At 35.3% G+C, this 17,992-nt stretch overlaps 1 protein-coding gene across 1 annotated transcript; it reads right to left on the bottom strand.

Moving 5' to 3' along the window:
• Nucleotides 1-1,216: 1,216 nt before the first annotated feature.
• Nucleotides 1,217-12,209, bottom strand: LOC114928533 (uncharacterized). The gene is given in 5 exon segments (XM_029299781.2): nucleotides 1,217-1,460; nucleotides 8,427-8,826; nucleotides 9,370-9,527; nucleotides 9,529-10,123; nucleotides 11,345-12,209. Coding segments are annotated over 3 exon segments (1,038 nt in total). The 5' UTR covers nucleotides 10,015-10,123; nucleotides 11,345-12,209; the 3' UTR covers nucleotides 1,217-1,460; nucleotides 8,427-8,432.
• Nucleotides 12,210-17,992: the final 5,783 nt, after the last annotated feature.

A 17,992-nucleotide genomic window follows, 5' to 3' on the forward strand; every position in this document is an offset into this window, starting at 1 on the left:
TGCTTTTATTATTAGATAATTAGATCATAATATCGCAAACAGATAGCACGTTTTTTTGCTTATAATATATAGAGTAATTCACTTATTTATATTTTAAATACTTTGTCAAAAAGTCGAATATAAAATATAAATATTAATACGATTTATCTCTTACAATTAATTAAGGCACCTTTATATACAATTATTTTGATTGTGTCTCGCATTGTTAAAGTCGATTCACAGGTTGTTCCTATATATAGAGTGCATCAAAAGTCCAAACTTAATAAGGGTCAAAAGTAAGAAAATTTGCAAAAGAAATTGTATAGGCAGTAAGAAAATTTTCTGCATTGTAAATTAAAAGATATATTGCGTGGATATAAATATTTTATAGTAAACTTTATATATAAATAAAAAAAATATGATCGATATCCTTAAAGAAAAAAGGCCATTACTACAAAATATTTATGACGATTATAATTATGGCAGAGAAAAAAATGTTTATATGCATTATACAATCTATACATTGTGCTAGCATCTTTCATAAATTTTCTCGTTGTTTGATCTCGCTTTTTGATGTATCCTATATATTGTGGTTTTTGTATTATTTTAAATATATATTTTAATTGTGCAATAAAAAATAAATATGCGCATAATAAATATTTTACAAACATTGTCTTTAAATAAAAAGTTACATTTTACTCTCCAAACATATAAACCATGTAAACATGGTAAAAATTTAATAAGTCGTATACCAACAATCGATGTCATTAGTACAACGAAAATTATTCATTTCACACGTGTATTATGCATATCTTAATTTTATTGATGATTTGCGATAAGCGGTTTTATATATAATGAAATTTATGATGCAACTAAAATCTAATTATACTTGTTGCAATATAAATAGCCGAAAAATACGTATTTTCTTTTTGGAAGCGCGAAATAGCATATTGCTAAAGAGAATTATTATATAAATAAATATTTCTCTCTATCTTGCTCTTACAAAATTATTAATTAATATAGCTGAGAGTATGTATAGGCACTATTATTTCAATTTTTTATGCAAAATTAGTATATAGAAATATATAGAAAGTTTTAAGATATAATGCAATACAAATAATCTTTTTCGTAGAGACACGAGATGAAATATAATATGATGTATAATATTAAAATTCAATTTCTTTTAAATAAACATATTAAATTTCTATATAAATAGTAGAAAAATATACAACATACATGTTTCAATAATGATCCGAAAGACGGAATGATGAGTAAGTCTGAATTATAACGATAAGTACAATTTTCCGACTTTTGCTATTGATCACAATCAAAATCACTCGCGCTTATATTTGGACGTCGTATATCTTTGAGAGTGGATCTTCGTCCAGTGAGATCATGCGAAATTTCAATGAGGTATATTATGACGTATAATGGACCTCGAATTGTTGCAAGTATTGACCTTTCCTAATTGAAATCTGTAACTGAGAAAAATCACAAAAGATATTAATATATTTTGTGTATTATACAATATTAAATTGTTATACATATAAATATAGGAGGGTACTTTATATATATATATATATATATATATATATATATATATATATATATATATAGAATAATGGGCAACGATCAGCAGAAATAAACTGTAAAAATTAATTTTCGGAAAATAATTAGATAATTACTTAATATTATGTGTATTTATGGATCATTATTAAATTGAATATTTTTTTTTGATTATTCTATTACATACATATATAAAATTAAGAATTAAATTGTTAACTTTATATATGTTGTTAATTGGGTTAATTATAGATATAATATTTTTTATGAAAAATTTAATATTTATATATATATATATATTTTTTTTTTTTTTAGTGCAATATGATTTATAAATTATATATTTTTAATTATTTATAAACCATTTTTTAATTTTGGTGAAGAAAGGTTTAAAATAGATAAAAAGTGAATTAAATTTTATAGAAAAAATTTTTTATTAAATTTTATTAATGAATTAATTAATATAGAGTTAAATTTAAAATCTTTAAACATTTTTATATTTGTGTTTTTATTAGTTTATATTTATATAAATTTTATATTTATAATCGATTTTCTAAAAAAGTATACTATAAACATTTAATGTTATAAAATACAGCAAGTGTGCAAACTTGATTGCACACTTATTTCTATTTCTATGAAGTACAAAAGTAAAAAACATTATGTATCTCTTTTTTTACTCTAACGATTATTTTTTATCGTGATATTCTGCGAAAAGAATCTCTTGCGACAATAGTTACTACTCCGAAACAGTTCAATGAACCCTCGTCGAAGATTTATATCGAAAGAAAACATTTTCCATCACAATTTCGTGATTCTGAAAGTAAGGAGAGGAAGAAGGATCCCGTGTGTATTCTCGAGAAATCTCTTTTGTCCTGTCCCCTATTGTATTCTGGATCACGTGGATCCTCGTTTACCTGAATTGTAGGGAAGCCCTAAATTCGGAAACGAATCATCGCGGACATCCCGGTAGATTCCGGATATATCGTGGGAAAAAAACGTACGTACAAATAATGTGGCAAATCCTCATCTTTCTTCATGGAACGAAGCAACGGGAAAAAGAAGGGGACACGATAGTTTCGATGTGAAAAAAGATGTCAAAGAATGCCCTGTGCTTTTCATAATACTTACATTAGGAATAATACTTAGATTAGGAAACTTTAAAGTAAAAAGTATATAATATGTAATACAAATACAAAATTAATTAATTAATAATAATAATGTATAATTTGGGTAGTACAGTTCCAAATATCCCATACAGCACAGATTATTGCAATTATATTGCAGCAACGTTGCAATGTTGCAAGTTGCAATGCAACATTATAAAGACATTGCAGAGATATAAGTGCACAAAATTCCAGCACACTTGTAGCAACATGACATTAATATTTCGGAAATATTGCATGTAATCCAAATTCTATAATTTATATATTGTAATATATATAAATTAACTACAACGTATTTTCATTAATGATTTATTTACATTTATATACCTGTATATGCAACATTAGTTTATGGTTGCAATAACAATGCATTATTGCAAACTCATAACATATTGCAATATTGTTGTAATATTTTGTTGCAATCTTCCAAAAAGCGGACATTTTAACATTGCTGCAATTCAACAGCAATGATGTAGCAATATTTTGCAGTGAATTTGCAATATTGCAATATTGCGGTGAAAGATTGTTGTAAAGTTTTTGCAATCTATCGGTGCTGTATGGGATATTATAGAGAAAAGAATAATATAAAAATAATTTGTATGTCAAAATTGTATATATAAATGTCTGCAAAATAGTAATAAAAATGTTTGTTTGCAAATTTATATTTTCTTAAACATATTCTTATTATTGATATAGGAAAATAAATATTATGATCAATAAAATTTTTTGATTATACATAAATTTTGAGAAAAACTACAATGTAGTGTAATAAATATGCAAGTTATTATTAAGTATTTAGTTTGAAGTCGGCAATCATAAAGAGATCGATAAAAAAATGTCATCTTTTTTTTCCACGTAGCCGCAAAGACGCCGATAAAAGGAGCTTGGGAAAAACGTGTGTGGTATATGTAAGTGGTGAGAGATAAATTGAAGGATCTGCCACGCCCGTACTTTTAAGATACTAGGAACCGACATGAAGTATCTTCAGAAGACGTGTTTGTTGTCTGGAAATCTTCAAACTTGTATTTTCTTATCTTACGCGTTATGATAAAAAAGCAGCACGTGTATATACTATACGTGTTATAGAATGCAATTCAATTTTTTTTATTAAAAACTTGCATATATGTATATAAATATATGAGAGAGAAAGAGATGTAATTTCACAATTATGTCATAAAAGCAGGTTAAAAAATTTAATATTTAGTAGTATTATAAAATCGACTCGAAACGGTTGCTATCGTTTTAAAGCAGTCGCATTACCATGCTGGTAATGTTTATTGATAAGATAACCAACATGCGGGTTCCACCAGCATAATTGTTCGTTGGATTCTTTGTTTCGCGCACTAAATGTCCATGAAACGAGTCGAAGGCGGAAAATGATTAACATCGCATTTTTGTTTCACGACGTAATTCGTGCTAATTTACGACCTGATATTTGTTTTTGTTTTATAAAATATTTCTTTTTGGAAAACATGCAAACGTTAATTCCTACCGAACAATAGTTAATTTCTGTTAAAAATATTAACTATCATTAAAATAAATTATCATGTTAATAAAGAAAGACAAATTTGTTTCATATATTGCGAAATGTTAGTTTACATAAAGAATCCTACTTTCAAGATAAATCACCAAGCTTTCTCGTCATTCGCTCTGCAAAGAATTCAGCTAACAGTATAGAACGAAAGTGCTCTCTATACCCCTTTTTCTATTTTCATTTTTTTAATAAACCGAATTTATGGACTCTTGTCATCGAAAGAGTTTCAAGAAAAATTCTCGCCATTACGCGGCTGCAATACGGCCGTGCCTCATACCACATTTAATCTCTATAATACGTTTCAATTATTAAAGCGAGACGCGATCGTTATTTACCAGAACTTTTAACTCATGACTTTCCGACCTCCTGTCTTAAGTTTCTACCGGAGAAACTCCGTCGGCGCGACGATATGCTACTTTGATTAATTATTTTGATTACCGTGGATAATTTCGCGCTTAATTCGCATAGGGCGATTAGCCGTATCGGTATAATACGTTATTCAAAAAAGGGATTTAATTGGACTGCCCGCGGCTCTCGGACGGGAGGAAGGTTGGGAGAAACCGGGTCCTCTCCTTACGAATTAACACGGGGTTGAGGCCTCTCGTGCCGAGAAACGAACTAAATGCGAAGAGAGGAAGAAAACCGGCACAGCGGCCGCGCATACCGATATAGTACGTGACCGGGAGCCACAAGCAAGGAATTGATTAAATTAATTTGACGCGACGACGCATCTCGTAAACTTCGTAGATGACCTCACTTTATAATTGTCGGGAATTACTTGCTGGCTACTCATTCCAGCGCCTTTGCTCCCTGCGTTGTCCCCGTGATGATATATTTCTATAATAATATTTTACCAAAAATGCAAAAAAAATGCGAGAGGTTCACTGGAAGAGGGATCTGTTTGTAGATTTTATGAATAAAATCTTTTAAATTTATTAAATAAATATATCGGCCAAGCGAGCCAACGCGATGTTATCAGGAACAAGGGGAATTTTGAGATCTCAACCACAAGATACGAATTCCTAAGTTTCTTAATTTTCGCAATAATTGGCTCGCTTGGCTAATATATATATATATATATATATATATATATATATATATATATATATAATATTTGTTATCAAATTAATAAAATATTAAATATTCTAAATTGATTTATTAATATAAATTAATATTGTAAATAAAAATAAATAAATACTAATACTAATTAATATTAACGATATAAAACTATAAAGTCACCGGACGATAATTAAAAATGGTAATGATTTAATCGATCAACACTGGCAAATAAATAATTTTGTTGAATTTCACAACGTTTCGGCCCTTATCAAGTGCTGTAATATAACATTAACAATTATGGGTAAAGAAAAATAAAAATAATAAAATATATAAAGAACTTTCACACGTTAATACGCAAACATATCTATGTTCTTAAAACAAAGTAAATCACAACTTTTTTGAACATAGGTATGTTTGCGTATTAACGTGTGAAAGTTTCTATATATTTTATTATTTTTATTTTTCTTTACCCATAATTGTTAATGTTATATTACAGCACTTGATAAGGGCCGAAACGTTGTGAAATTCAATAAAATTACTTATTTGCCAGAGTTGGTCGATTATATCATTACCATTTTTTACTAATTAATATTGTAAATTTATTAAATTTTGTGGAGAAATATTTAAGATACTGAATGTAAAATTAGAATACTCTTCGAAATATTGAAATATTGAAAATTCATGAATTTGGTTTATTGATTAACTTAATATTCACCGATTCGTCATAAAATTCTAAGAATAAAGATGAATATAATAACTTTGAGAGCAAAAATTCCACGTTCTATGGCTCTGTGACTTGGCTTTTTTAAATCGTCATGCCACGCATATGTCAGCAACGCGGCGGTAATGCAGCTTCTGGTCTCGCTTGACGTATGTGCATCCAACACAACACTACTCTCGTCGGCCTGCACGTGGGCGCTACGCACGTTTCTAAGGAAACCGCGACTTCTATTTGTGGCACAGCGACTGGCACCGCCCGCCAGCTGATTTTTTTCCCGTCGCAATCGCGCACCCCACGATCGAATGCATCGGTTATACAACGGCTAATATATGCACTTTTTCCATTCTAGGAAACGTACCGATCTAAAATTTGTTTCAGACAGAGACTCTCGAAAATATTAAGAAAAAAAATGTTTAACGTTAAAAAATAAGAAGAAATATTATATAATAAATTAAAATGTGTATATGCAAATTTCAACTTTCTTATAATATTCCGCTTAATTTTTAATTGTTATAATTTTAGCAGATTTTCCAGACATATCGAAAGGAATATATAAGTAATTCTATATATTCGTGTACGGATATCAATTTTGTATTTAGAGTATTTCCTCAAGTGGATTTAAAAGAAGTAACTCGGTCGTGAAACGAACATGTGTCAGATATCCATGGGAATTGATGACCAGCAATTGGAAACCAAGAAGATTGAGGAAGGTCTGGTTGCGAGATATTTCAAGGAGAATATCCAACATATGGCTAGACGTTCCGCCACTTCCGTTCGTGGTTGCACGCTTTTAAGATGACACGCCATGATCCACCACCGGCCATGTGTCATCCAAATTGCATACTATGGACTTGTAAGATTTCTCCGATCTTCGATGCACAAATGTAATTGAACAAAATTAAAAATTGTAGTTACGCGGTTACAAAAGTTAATTATGTGTCAAATCATTATTTTATTATTTCAAAAATAACTTATTAAAAACTTTTCTTTTCTGTCATTACATAATGATAAGAATAATAAATAAAGATATCATGTGTGCATAAAGATGACAAATTACAGAGGAAGAAAAACACATTTTTAGGGTAAAGTATTATTAAAATCGAGTACTATTAAGTGCGCGCGTGCGAGTTTCTCTTATCAGAAAGATACTCTCTCCGTGCAGATAAGGGTTTCTTTAAACGAGAGGGTTTTTGTGATAGAAAAGCATAGAAGAGAGGAGACCGTGACATCCAAGTGTCACGTCGGCACGTACTTCGCAAGTGGTTTTCGGTGCGTAAAGTTTATTTTCGGGCCCGACACCGACGTAGCACGTGTTCAGGGCGAAGCGTCGAACACGAGTTTCCACTTGGCGACGCTTCCGCGACGCGGGTATCACGTGTGCATCCTGGATGCATCAGAAACGCGACTCGCGACGCCCGCAGGAACAGACACTTCCACCCTTACCTCGTTCGTCGTTTTCTCAAGTCGCAAGTAAACTTTCGCCTACCGGTTCATCATCGCATATTACACTTACTCTATTTAGCACGTGATGACACAAATATATTCTATTTCTAACAAATAATAAGATGCAATTTAAATTCGACCAAATACTGGCTATTCATTTATTAAAAATAAGCACACACTACGTTTCGACCCACATTGTGGTCCTTTTCAAGTGTTGTTCTTATTCAGCAATTACATTAATTAAAAATTTTCTATTTTTAATTAATGTAATTGCTGAATAAGAACAACACTTGAAAAGGACCACAATGTGGGTCGAAACGTAGTGTGTACTTATTTTTAATAAATAAATAGCCAGTTTTTGGTCGAATTAAATCTTATTATTTGTTAAAAATTTATCACTGGCGATCAACAATTAATTGTGGATATTCTATTTCAGCAATATGATTTTCTATTAATAAAACAAAATAAAAACCCGTATGTAAATCATGAAAGTTCGTTGAAATAAATTAATGCTCGATTCTGAATAATTATAATTAAATTCCGATATTATGTGAAGTTGTATGAATTTATATTTCAAGAATTATACTGAAGAAGACCGCGTGCGGTCGAAACGTTTATAGAATGATTTTAATTTGCGTTAGTTTTAATATCTAATGACTGTAGTTTTATAATTTATACATGTAATAAATGGTAGTTGACTGAACATCTCGAATATTCAGCTCGATAAGTTGGCCTTAGATTTATCACTTTGTTTTCAATATACGAGCGACAATTTGTATTAATTTATAAATTAATGCTTATTTCTATTTACGTATTTTTATTTAATTAACTAATTTAATTTTTATTTGTTTACTTTTATTCATTTAATGCTTATTGCGTTTGCTTACGCAAATTTCTATAATTTATCGCCGAGATTATCAGACGTGACGTCTCCCTTTGAATACAGGTCGAAAACTCGTCGGGAACTCACCTACGGTTACACGTGCGTCAGCCGTTGCGTGTGCTGTTGATGAACGAGTCTACCCTGTTCCTGTTCCCACCAGCTGACGACGTCCATGAATTCTCCCGTCTCGGTGATCTCCTGCTTATAGTAAAGGGCCCCGGAGAAGGTCTCCGGACTGGTCGCGTATACAGTCGTCGCACCCTCCTCGCTGTCCCCGGCGCCGCTGTACGGTGAAAGAATTTGCGGCTCGAGGTTCTCTTCGTTTTGAGCGTAATATTCGGACGGCGGCGAGGCTACGGAATTTGGCGATAGTCTGGAAAAATTCTGTCCACCGCTCGCGGTTCGGGGCTCCAGATTTTCCTCGTCGCCTGCCGAGGATGCGTAATAGTCACGTGGGGACGAGATGGTATTTCGATTAGGAGATAATCTGTGTAAAGAGAAAATACCAAGTTACAATACGACTGACAAATTGTTCCTTGTTCTTGCGTTCAAGAGTATCAATCCCAGCAAACACCGATATATAATTGTTACATTGCTATAATAAAACGGAATATAACAGGTAATATAACGTGCACGTTACATGTAACATCCATGTTAGTTGTAATTTCCCACTCATAGATGTAACATTTTAATATAACATATATTACATTGTAGTTATATTGTAATTATATACCAAATAGCACATTGATGTATTGATAAGTCAGTGCTATCTTGGGATACAATGACAATATAACTACAATGTAATATATGTAATATTAAAAATGTTACATCTTTAAGTGGGAAATTACAACTAACATATACGTTACATGTAACATGCTTGAGTATATAACATTTGTATACTTTGTTTGCTGGGTATCATACCATCCTCAGAATGATTGATAGAGCGATAATTGGGAAGAGATAATAAAGACAAAAATTCTGCCTCTTTTCAATTATTGCTACAATTCAATATCCAGATTTGATAATTTACCTAGACAACGTAATTTTCGACTTGACATTACTTCCGTCCTCTTCCTCATCCAATTGCTCCGCCTCGTCGTCTTCCGCGGGCAATACGTCATCCTCCAGAACGAGCCTCTCGCCGGAACCGTTGTGACTCGAGGAGATGACGCTGCTGGTTGGAGAAGGAAGCGCATTGTGCACCGGTAGCGATCTTGGAATCGTATTCGACGCCGTCGGCTTCAGCCAGGAGCCTCTGAAGGCCTCTGATGTATTCGACGGCCATCCTGAGGGTCTCCACCTTGGATAGCTTCTTACCCCGGTCTCCATAACCCGCGGCGATGTGGCTCGGAATGTGCTGCCTCAACGTCGCGAATCCATTGTTTACTTGTTTCACGCGATTCCTCTCTCTGGCGTTTCTTCGGGCAACCGCGACGGGCGGTGGCTGCCCGTTTTTCCCGTGTTTCTTCAAACGAGAAGGGTCGTACGGGGGTAACACGCTCGCGGAACTTGTCGCGTTACTCCCGCCGTTGTTTTTCGGGACTATCAGCGTCGATTGGTTGCCGATGATGTTGTTCTCGTTATCCTGCAGCGTCCGCAGCAACATCAATTGCTCCTGATCGTTGCTGTTTATTTGTACTCTATTGCAAAACACGGTCACCCCCATGGTCGCCATTGTGCTCGTTTCAGCGAGTGTTCTTTAATCACACACAGTTCCTTTACTTGTGGGATCACTCTTGAAGCGCGTAAACTATCATCGAAACGCCGCGCAATTTTGCTCCAAACTGAAAAAGGTATTTTTTCCATAAGGTTCTCGGTACTCCAAACAATTTTCAATAATTGCAGGTAATTAATCGCATAAATTATTTATGAATTTTTATAATTAAATTTATGGGATCGCAAAAATAAAGAGGCCAAATAATTATTGTAATAAAAATACGAATATAATCGGTAATTCAGCATATCTAGTTAGAATATGTCGGTAAATAGACTTCGTAAATTGTATCACGTTTTGTATATTATTGTGCCGTTTCCACAATAACGTTGTTTAAATGAGTTGCGTTAAGACAGCGGCGTCGACCGGTCGATAAACGACACTAACGCTTGTCGAGGACGAGCCTAATTGCCGGACTTATAAATAAAACGTATTCTCTTGTCGGAGACAAAGACGATTATCGAACGCAAACCGTTGCAAGGCGCCTCGATTGGGTATCAATTCGAATCTGGGTCAAACCTGTCGTTTGCAAAAATTACTTCTAAATCTTTCTTGCAAAGAGTCAACGCGATTAACACTTTCAAACTATGATTAATAATAGTCTTCAAATTTATTTAAAATAAATATTACATATCTAATAGTATGTGTATATAGTTTCCATTTTACAATTATTTTATTATAAAAACTTGTTTTTTTTTTCCTAAAACCAACAATTGACTAATTGTTAGGTTCGAGATAGGAATGTACAAATATATTTTGCTACAGGTCTTTGCATACAGATATGTCTCTCTGTAATAGAGCTATAGTTTCTCTCTTTACTAACCTACGATGCTGATGACTGAAACCGAGATCTAATTGTCTCGCTGCCGGTCGCCATGGCTTAAGTAAAGCATGAGGTCACCGTCTATTCTTCTCCGCGACGGTCGTCGACTCCTCGGAAACTATTATACAATTCTTCCAAAACAAATCTAGCTTTTTTTTTTTTATAAACTATCAGCTTTACTTTTAATAAAAGGAGAACGCCTCTTCTATCCATAAGATAGTATCAAATACCGAATCCGATTCCGTACATGTTTATTCTCGAGATTGATTTCACCGAATTATTAAAATATAATAATTTTTAAATTTTGAATTATAATAGGGGGTAGATTTTCTCGTTGTACCTACTTACGACTATCGTGCCTTAATTGAAAGTTTAATTAAAAAATCTAATTACAATGAAGAAAATGATGAATAAAAAAAATTATATTTTTAAAATAATATGTCTTTCTACAATTTATTAAATACTCACCGAAGATTAAGATGTGCCTGCTGATGAAAATAATGTTGTATAATGTTTGCCATGAAGATGAAGTTCTCCAGCAACCCACATTCGACGTCTTTATATATAAAATAGTAACATTGTTATAAAGCGAGAGAAATCTCACTTGAAGGCACTTGGGTTTCAATACATCATCCGTATTTATCGTTCATTCATAATTATATTTTTCATCGATATTTTATTGCTATCGATTGATGCACTTTTGATCGAAACGTTGATCTACGTAATGCATGTTGCGTACGATCAACGGAAATATTGAGATTGCGATTGCAAACTCGAGTTTATTAACAACAATCGCTGTGTCAGCCACTCTCAAATCGTTTATGTTGAACACATCGTGAACCTTTGATCAATTAGTGATTAATATTGATTCAATGTTCTCCTTTCAGACGGAATGATAACCGCAATTGACTCGGCTTTAATATCGATGATCAAGGTTATCAGACTTCACATGTCCTATATATCAAATAATTGTCAATATTATACACACAAGACACACAATTAACGTTTCCTACATTTCTTCTCTAAGAAGACGTTTCAAATATTCATGAAATATTCGTGAAAGAAAGAAGAATTCCATGAAAACTGGTCGAAAAAAAAAAAACAAAAAAAAACGCACTCAGTTCGACTGCAGATTTTCACTCCTCACTTTGCTTCACTTCCTCCTCAATCAACGACAATTCACACTTACAACAATTCGCAATCGAATCATGTAATTTCCAAGCACAGAAAAATTCGAAGACTTGGGGAGGACTTATATACGCTCACAATCGCGTATCATCAGCACCTCTGTTCGATGATCATACTTCCGTCCTATGCACTACATGGCGTCCGCCTCGAGAATGAGCGCGGACATCGATAGATGGGTTAGCATCTCGTCGCTAGCACCGCGCCGAGTTGGATCGCGCGGGGTTGGAGCAAAAAGGGAGAAGGAAGGGCGCCTGTGCACGAGAGGGAGCGAAACGCGGGCCATAGAATCCACGAAAGAGAGGAGAAAAGAAAGGCGGACGAGAGAGAAAGAGAGAATGGTGGGGATTTTCAGCACGCGCCGCAGCCCCACGTTTCTTCTCCCCCGGAACTGAAAAAGGGGGACCGAACGCGCCATATGCCGAGGGAGAAAGAGCGCGTGTGCCGGTTGTACGTTGCTCTACGTGTGTGGGTCTACCGATAAATGTGCGTGCGTACCTTGCACGCAATTACCGCTTCTCTCTCATATATATAGTCTCATTTATGGTATACGGCGGCGGAAGACCGAATATACGAAAGACAAAGTGATCCCTGGTAATCTAATGCGTAATTGAACGGCGCTCGATATACGATTAAAGAGGGCTATGTTATTATGTACTTTGGTCTTTATTGCCAAGTGTACGCGCGTCATTCGGATATATGTACGCGTGGAGCGAAATAATATTACTGTATCGTGTTTGTACTGTTCATATCTATTTAGCGTCTGTCCACATCCGGTATATTCCACTTATGTCCGAAGTATCGCGTATTTCATCCCTTTGTAATCAGCCAGCGATAAACTGTCGTCTAATATTTGTGTTCGGGGTACGTGTGAAAGTCTCTCTACGTTATTTAATAAAAAAAAATTATTTATGCAGAGACATTGTGATTTTCTGCTGATCAAAGATAAGGTAGATCCTCGCGCGAGATATTCATGTCGACTAAATGCGTTTCGCAATTTGCATTTTTCTGCCCTATCCGAACCGGCTGCTTTAATCTTCGGTGTACGTGATAGAATTCATCATGAGAAAGCGCGTATGTGCATTGTGCATGGTACCGTGCGAAACTATATAAAAACGTTTAATTATTTTATAATATGTAACGCGATTAAAAATAAGGTCAAAAATATATATGAAAAATCATAAGATCAAAAACTGTATTTAGTAATTTTGTAATTGTTTGAAAAAAAAAATTTGAAAGAAAATGAATTTCACGTACGTCCTGGCACGTTTTCTACTTGCGATAAAAGACAGGAAGAGTCGCATACGTCGTGCCGCGGAAGTTTCGTATTTCGGGGCGGTTCTCTCTTGCGAGAGAATGACATATCGAATGCGAAATATGATTTTTGTTCGAGAAAATAAAAAAAAAAAAAAAACCGGTTCTATAACATCGTGCCTTATAAGCCAAAGTTCCGTTACATAAGCTTCTCATGTGTATTTCGCAAGATCTTTGGCTTTAAAACTCTTACTTTTGTCAATAATTAATTTCGGAAACATTTAATACAAGCTAGACAAAGAGAAATAAGAGCGAAATTATTTTTTTAAATAAGCAGAAAGATTTATTTTTATAAATGAAAAAAATTTGTTTCGGTTACAACGCAAAATAACTGGACTGGACTGAATATTGAATTAGATTAGTACTTAACCGCGGTTTTTATGCGCATACGTAAATTATAATTTAAGAAGCAACCGCGAAATAAAAAGAGCTTTATGTGCCGGGGGCTGTACTCTGATTATGCCAAAAGGATCGGGGGGATTCGACCTAGATCTAGTCTGCATTTGTGCATTTAAACCTGAGAGCCTAAACCGACCGTACGACTAAAACGTTGTGGCCCGAATTTATAATTTATATTATATGAACTGGGACTCTTTATACGAGGGTTACTATTTATATTTCGGAAACTGCCAACACTGATGTCATGTGAATTCATCTGATGGTTCCATCGTAAAGTTATATGTACTCAGAACATTTTGTCATACGGACGCTATTTGTTTATTTTATATTTAGTTGAAAGTTTCGTCTCGGCAAAAGATGGAAGTGAATCGAGAATATTTTTGTGCGATGATTTTTTACGACTTTCCACGTGGATTATCACAACAAGAGTGCATCAATCAACTTAATTTGACTTTTGGCGATGAAGCTCCATCAAAAACCACTATGTATCGCTGGTATAGTGAATTCAATCGTGATCGTAGTTCGCTGTCCGACGAGTTTCGTGAAGATCGTCCAAAATCGACTGTAGTGCCAGAAAACATCGATGCTGTGCACGAAATGATTAAGCAAGATCGTCATGTAACTTATTGAGAGATTGAGGCATCTCTAAGCATTAGTTCCACCAGCATATATGCGATTTTACATGAACACTTAGTTGTGCGAAAGTTATGTTTGCGTTGGATCCCACATAATTTGACAATCGCTGAAAAAAAGGCTCGTGTCGATTGGTGCAAAGAAATGCTTAAGAAATACAATCGCGGTGCTTCAAAAGACGTTTATAAAATCGTGACAGGTGACGAATCATAGATATATTCGTATGAGTCCGAAAGTAAGCAGCAGTCAACTGTATAGGTGTTCCAAGATGAACCAAATCCAACAAAAGTTGTTCGCGCACGAAGCACTTCAAAGAAAATGGTGGCTTGTTTCTTCGGAAAAACTGGTCATATTGCAACAGTGCCTCTAGAGGATCGTAGAACAGTAAATTCTAGTGGTACACAACCATCTGTTTGCCAGAAGTCTTCGGTGAAATAAGGAAAACAAGAGATTGCGCGCCGGATTGTTCTTTATCATGACAATGCGAGCTCTCACACATCGGCTCAAACAAGCACTCAAAACATCAAATTGATGGGTCATCCGCCGTACATCCCTGATTTGGCACCCAATGATTTTTTTTTGTTCTCATCCGTGAAGAATAAACTGCGTGGTCAACTATTTTCATCGTCCGAAGAAGCTATTAAAACGTTCAAAAATCATGTTTTGAAGATACCTTATTCGGAATGGAATAAATGCTTTGAAAATTGGTTTAAGCGTATGCAAAAGTGTATCGATCATCGTGGCGAGTACTTTGAAAAACAATAAAAATATATTCGCAGCTTAACTATATGTTTTCGTTCTTATTCCCGAAATATAAATAGTAACCCTCGTACAATACAAACCACTTTTGGCAAAATTTTATTTTCAGATTTAAAACGAACAATTATTTATTAAGGTATACATATGTATAAGAAGTGTGAGAGTTAATATTTTACGAATAACATTGAGTTATATATATTTAAAATGAAGTTAGCGATTCTATGGAGGAATACGAGAAGCGGTGCTTTATTCGACAGCTGGAAAAAATCTGTTTATGGGAATAACGCGAACGCGTCGCTATGGTTTTCCCACATGCGAGGAAGATCCGTTCTTCCCATAGGGGATTAACGCAATTTGTGTGCGAATGGCATGCACGTGACACTGGTTAAGTCCTTAACAGCGGTTAAGACGATGATTTATAATATCGTTCTCGATATGAAACCGCGCTCCTGCTCACTTCCTCATTATTTTCATTGAAAACGGGAAGGGCTCAATCCTCGCATGCGATGTTCATTAGCGATATAATGAAATATTTCCCACTGGGACGAAGTGAAAAAATACAAATGTAGAGAATTTCGTGTGCGAGTTTGCTTTTCTCGCGCAATATCGACGCATATACAATCAGAGTTTATAGGACGCTATATACACAATATATATATGAGAACGTCACGCGAGGAATATAATGCGGCTTACATGAGTATGTCGGGACATTGTATCGCCAGACACTTAAGCATCGTGTCTTATCGCGCGTTAAACGTACGTAATTTTACGATTATCATTGGAAAGATAACGTATATATATATATATATATATATATATATATATATATATCGAGCGTTCGCCGTTTAAAAGCGAATAAAGGATGGAGCCGAAATCACCCACACGTAAAATCCCCGGATATGGTGATCGCGCGCAAATGGCATCAAAATCTTTTCAAAGGCGAGAGAGTTCCTTATGCGCGCAAAAGAAAAAAGGGTAGGACGCGAAGGACCACAGAGAGAGGCACAAAGTGATCTCTGATCCTGATTTACGTATCCAGACGGGGGCGTGCGATCGGGATATCATCCCCACCCGGTCGACCTCTTTTCCGCCACAGATCGTGTATCACGGAGCATCTCGATATTATCGAGCATCGATGCCGGCTCGCGACCGTCCGACTGATAAGTTTACAGGCTCATCCGGGGGGCATTATGCGTCGGAAATGATTCCCAACAATGGAAAAGGGGAGGGGGGGCAGAAAAGGGGAAGGAGAGGATCGAGGGATATAGGGCCCCACGGCGGTCCCCCGGTTCTCGCGCATAATCCTCGAGCACTTCTCGTGGGACTACGAGGCGTGCGCGCCCCATCGGTGCCCCCTCGTGGCAACGGGAGATTAAGGCTTCTTTCTCGCGACGAGGGTCGTCGCTCCATATATTCCGTTATACACTGAAAAAAAATATTTTTATGTAAAATTGCATGATTAGGCTAGATTTTTTTCCGAGCATAATCATGCAATATTGATACTTACATGGAAGATTACAAATTGTATGTAATTTTATATGAAATATATTCTTATATTTTCAAGATTAAAAATATTTCACTGAACATGTAATTACATATAGGAAATGTTAGGAATGTATAAATGCTGTAAAATAATGTTATAAATAAAATAGATAAATACTTATAAAAAATAAAATTCTAATAAAGTAAAAATAGTAAATTTAAAATTACATATGATTTTTGCATAAAAATAGTAATTTTACCTATATTTTATATGTATTTTTACTTTAAAACAAATGGAAAAAAAAATTACAATAATAAGCAAGTAAACTTTTCGAGTCCTGAGCTAGTAATTTCCATGTAAAAGTACATGGATTTTTTTCAGTGTAAATTCGGCCACGACCTCCTCGTTTTATCCTGCGCGCGCCCCATCGCAGTTCAGCTATACGTACCCCTTTGTACCCCCGATGTATCTCGCTAATTTTCTGCGATTATCGCAAAGGGGATAAACCGTCTAGATTATCGATGGCCGTATTATTGCGACAATGACAACGCCTCTATATCTGATCGCGTTTATTAAGGGAGAATCCGACGGTGCCCCCCTTATTTCTTATTTTACACGCGATTGTATCCTTCTCAAGTTTGTAGATTTTATTTAAATTCGATTCCGTTTGCAGGATCTGAAATTCCAGTTTATCGCTTTTAAGGAAATACACATTTTTTCTCGCGTTAAATTATTGAAAAAATTCACGTGACATAAAGTGTCGAACGTGTTATTGCTTACTATTGATCGGGAAGCGCCGAGGCTCGGCGTAGGTTCATCGGACGTACGTGATCGCCATCGCCTGGTACGAACATGACTCGCTCTTCCGGTGTGCGATGGGGTAAAGAAAATATAAGTCCCCCGATTCCTCCCTGGCCAAGTCATGACGCAACTTTAACGTGCGTTATGCGTAAAATTCGCAGAGCCCAATGCGCCGTGGGGGCCCCACGTGCTCAAAAAAAAAAAAAAAACGCTAATAACACGAATGTGCTTCCAACCTAGAGACCGCGTTAAGCGACCGAGCAGTCACGTCGGGTCGCATAGAGAATGCGAGACAAGAGGGATGGTGGATAAAAGGGGGGGGGGCAGAGAAAGGGGGTGGATCAGTGCGGGCCCTTTGTCACGACGCGTGCCCCTGCACGTGTGCACGACCAATGCCTACGCACTTCTGTTACGCACCGTGCTCCGTTGCAGGGGCGGATTTCGAAGTCATAAATTCGTGCAACTAATGCTTCCTGCGCACTTCCGGTCTGCCGCAGGTTTAATAAACCTTCGCGCGATGCAATCGAACGTTGCTTCGAATA

The sequence above is a fragment of the Nylanderia fulva genome, unplaced genomic scaffold (assembly GCF_048542155.1).
Source record: "Nylanderia fulva isolate GAGA-0341 unplaced genomic scaffold, ASM4854215v1 Scaffold16, whole genome shotgun sequence".
Taxonomy (NCBI): Eukaryota; Metazoa; Arthropoda; class Insecta; order Hymenoptera; family Formicidae; genus Nylanderia; species Nylanderia fulva.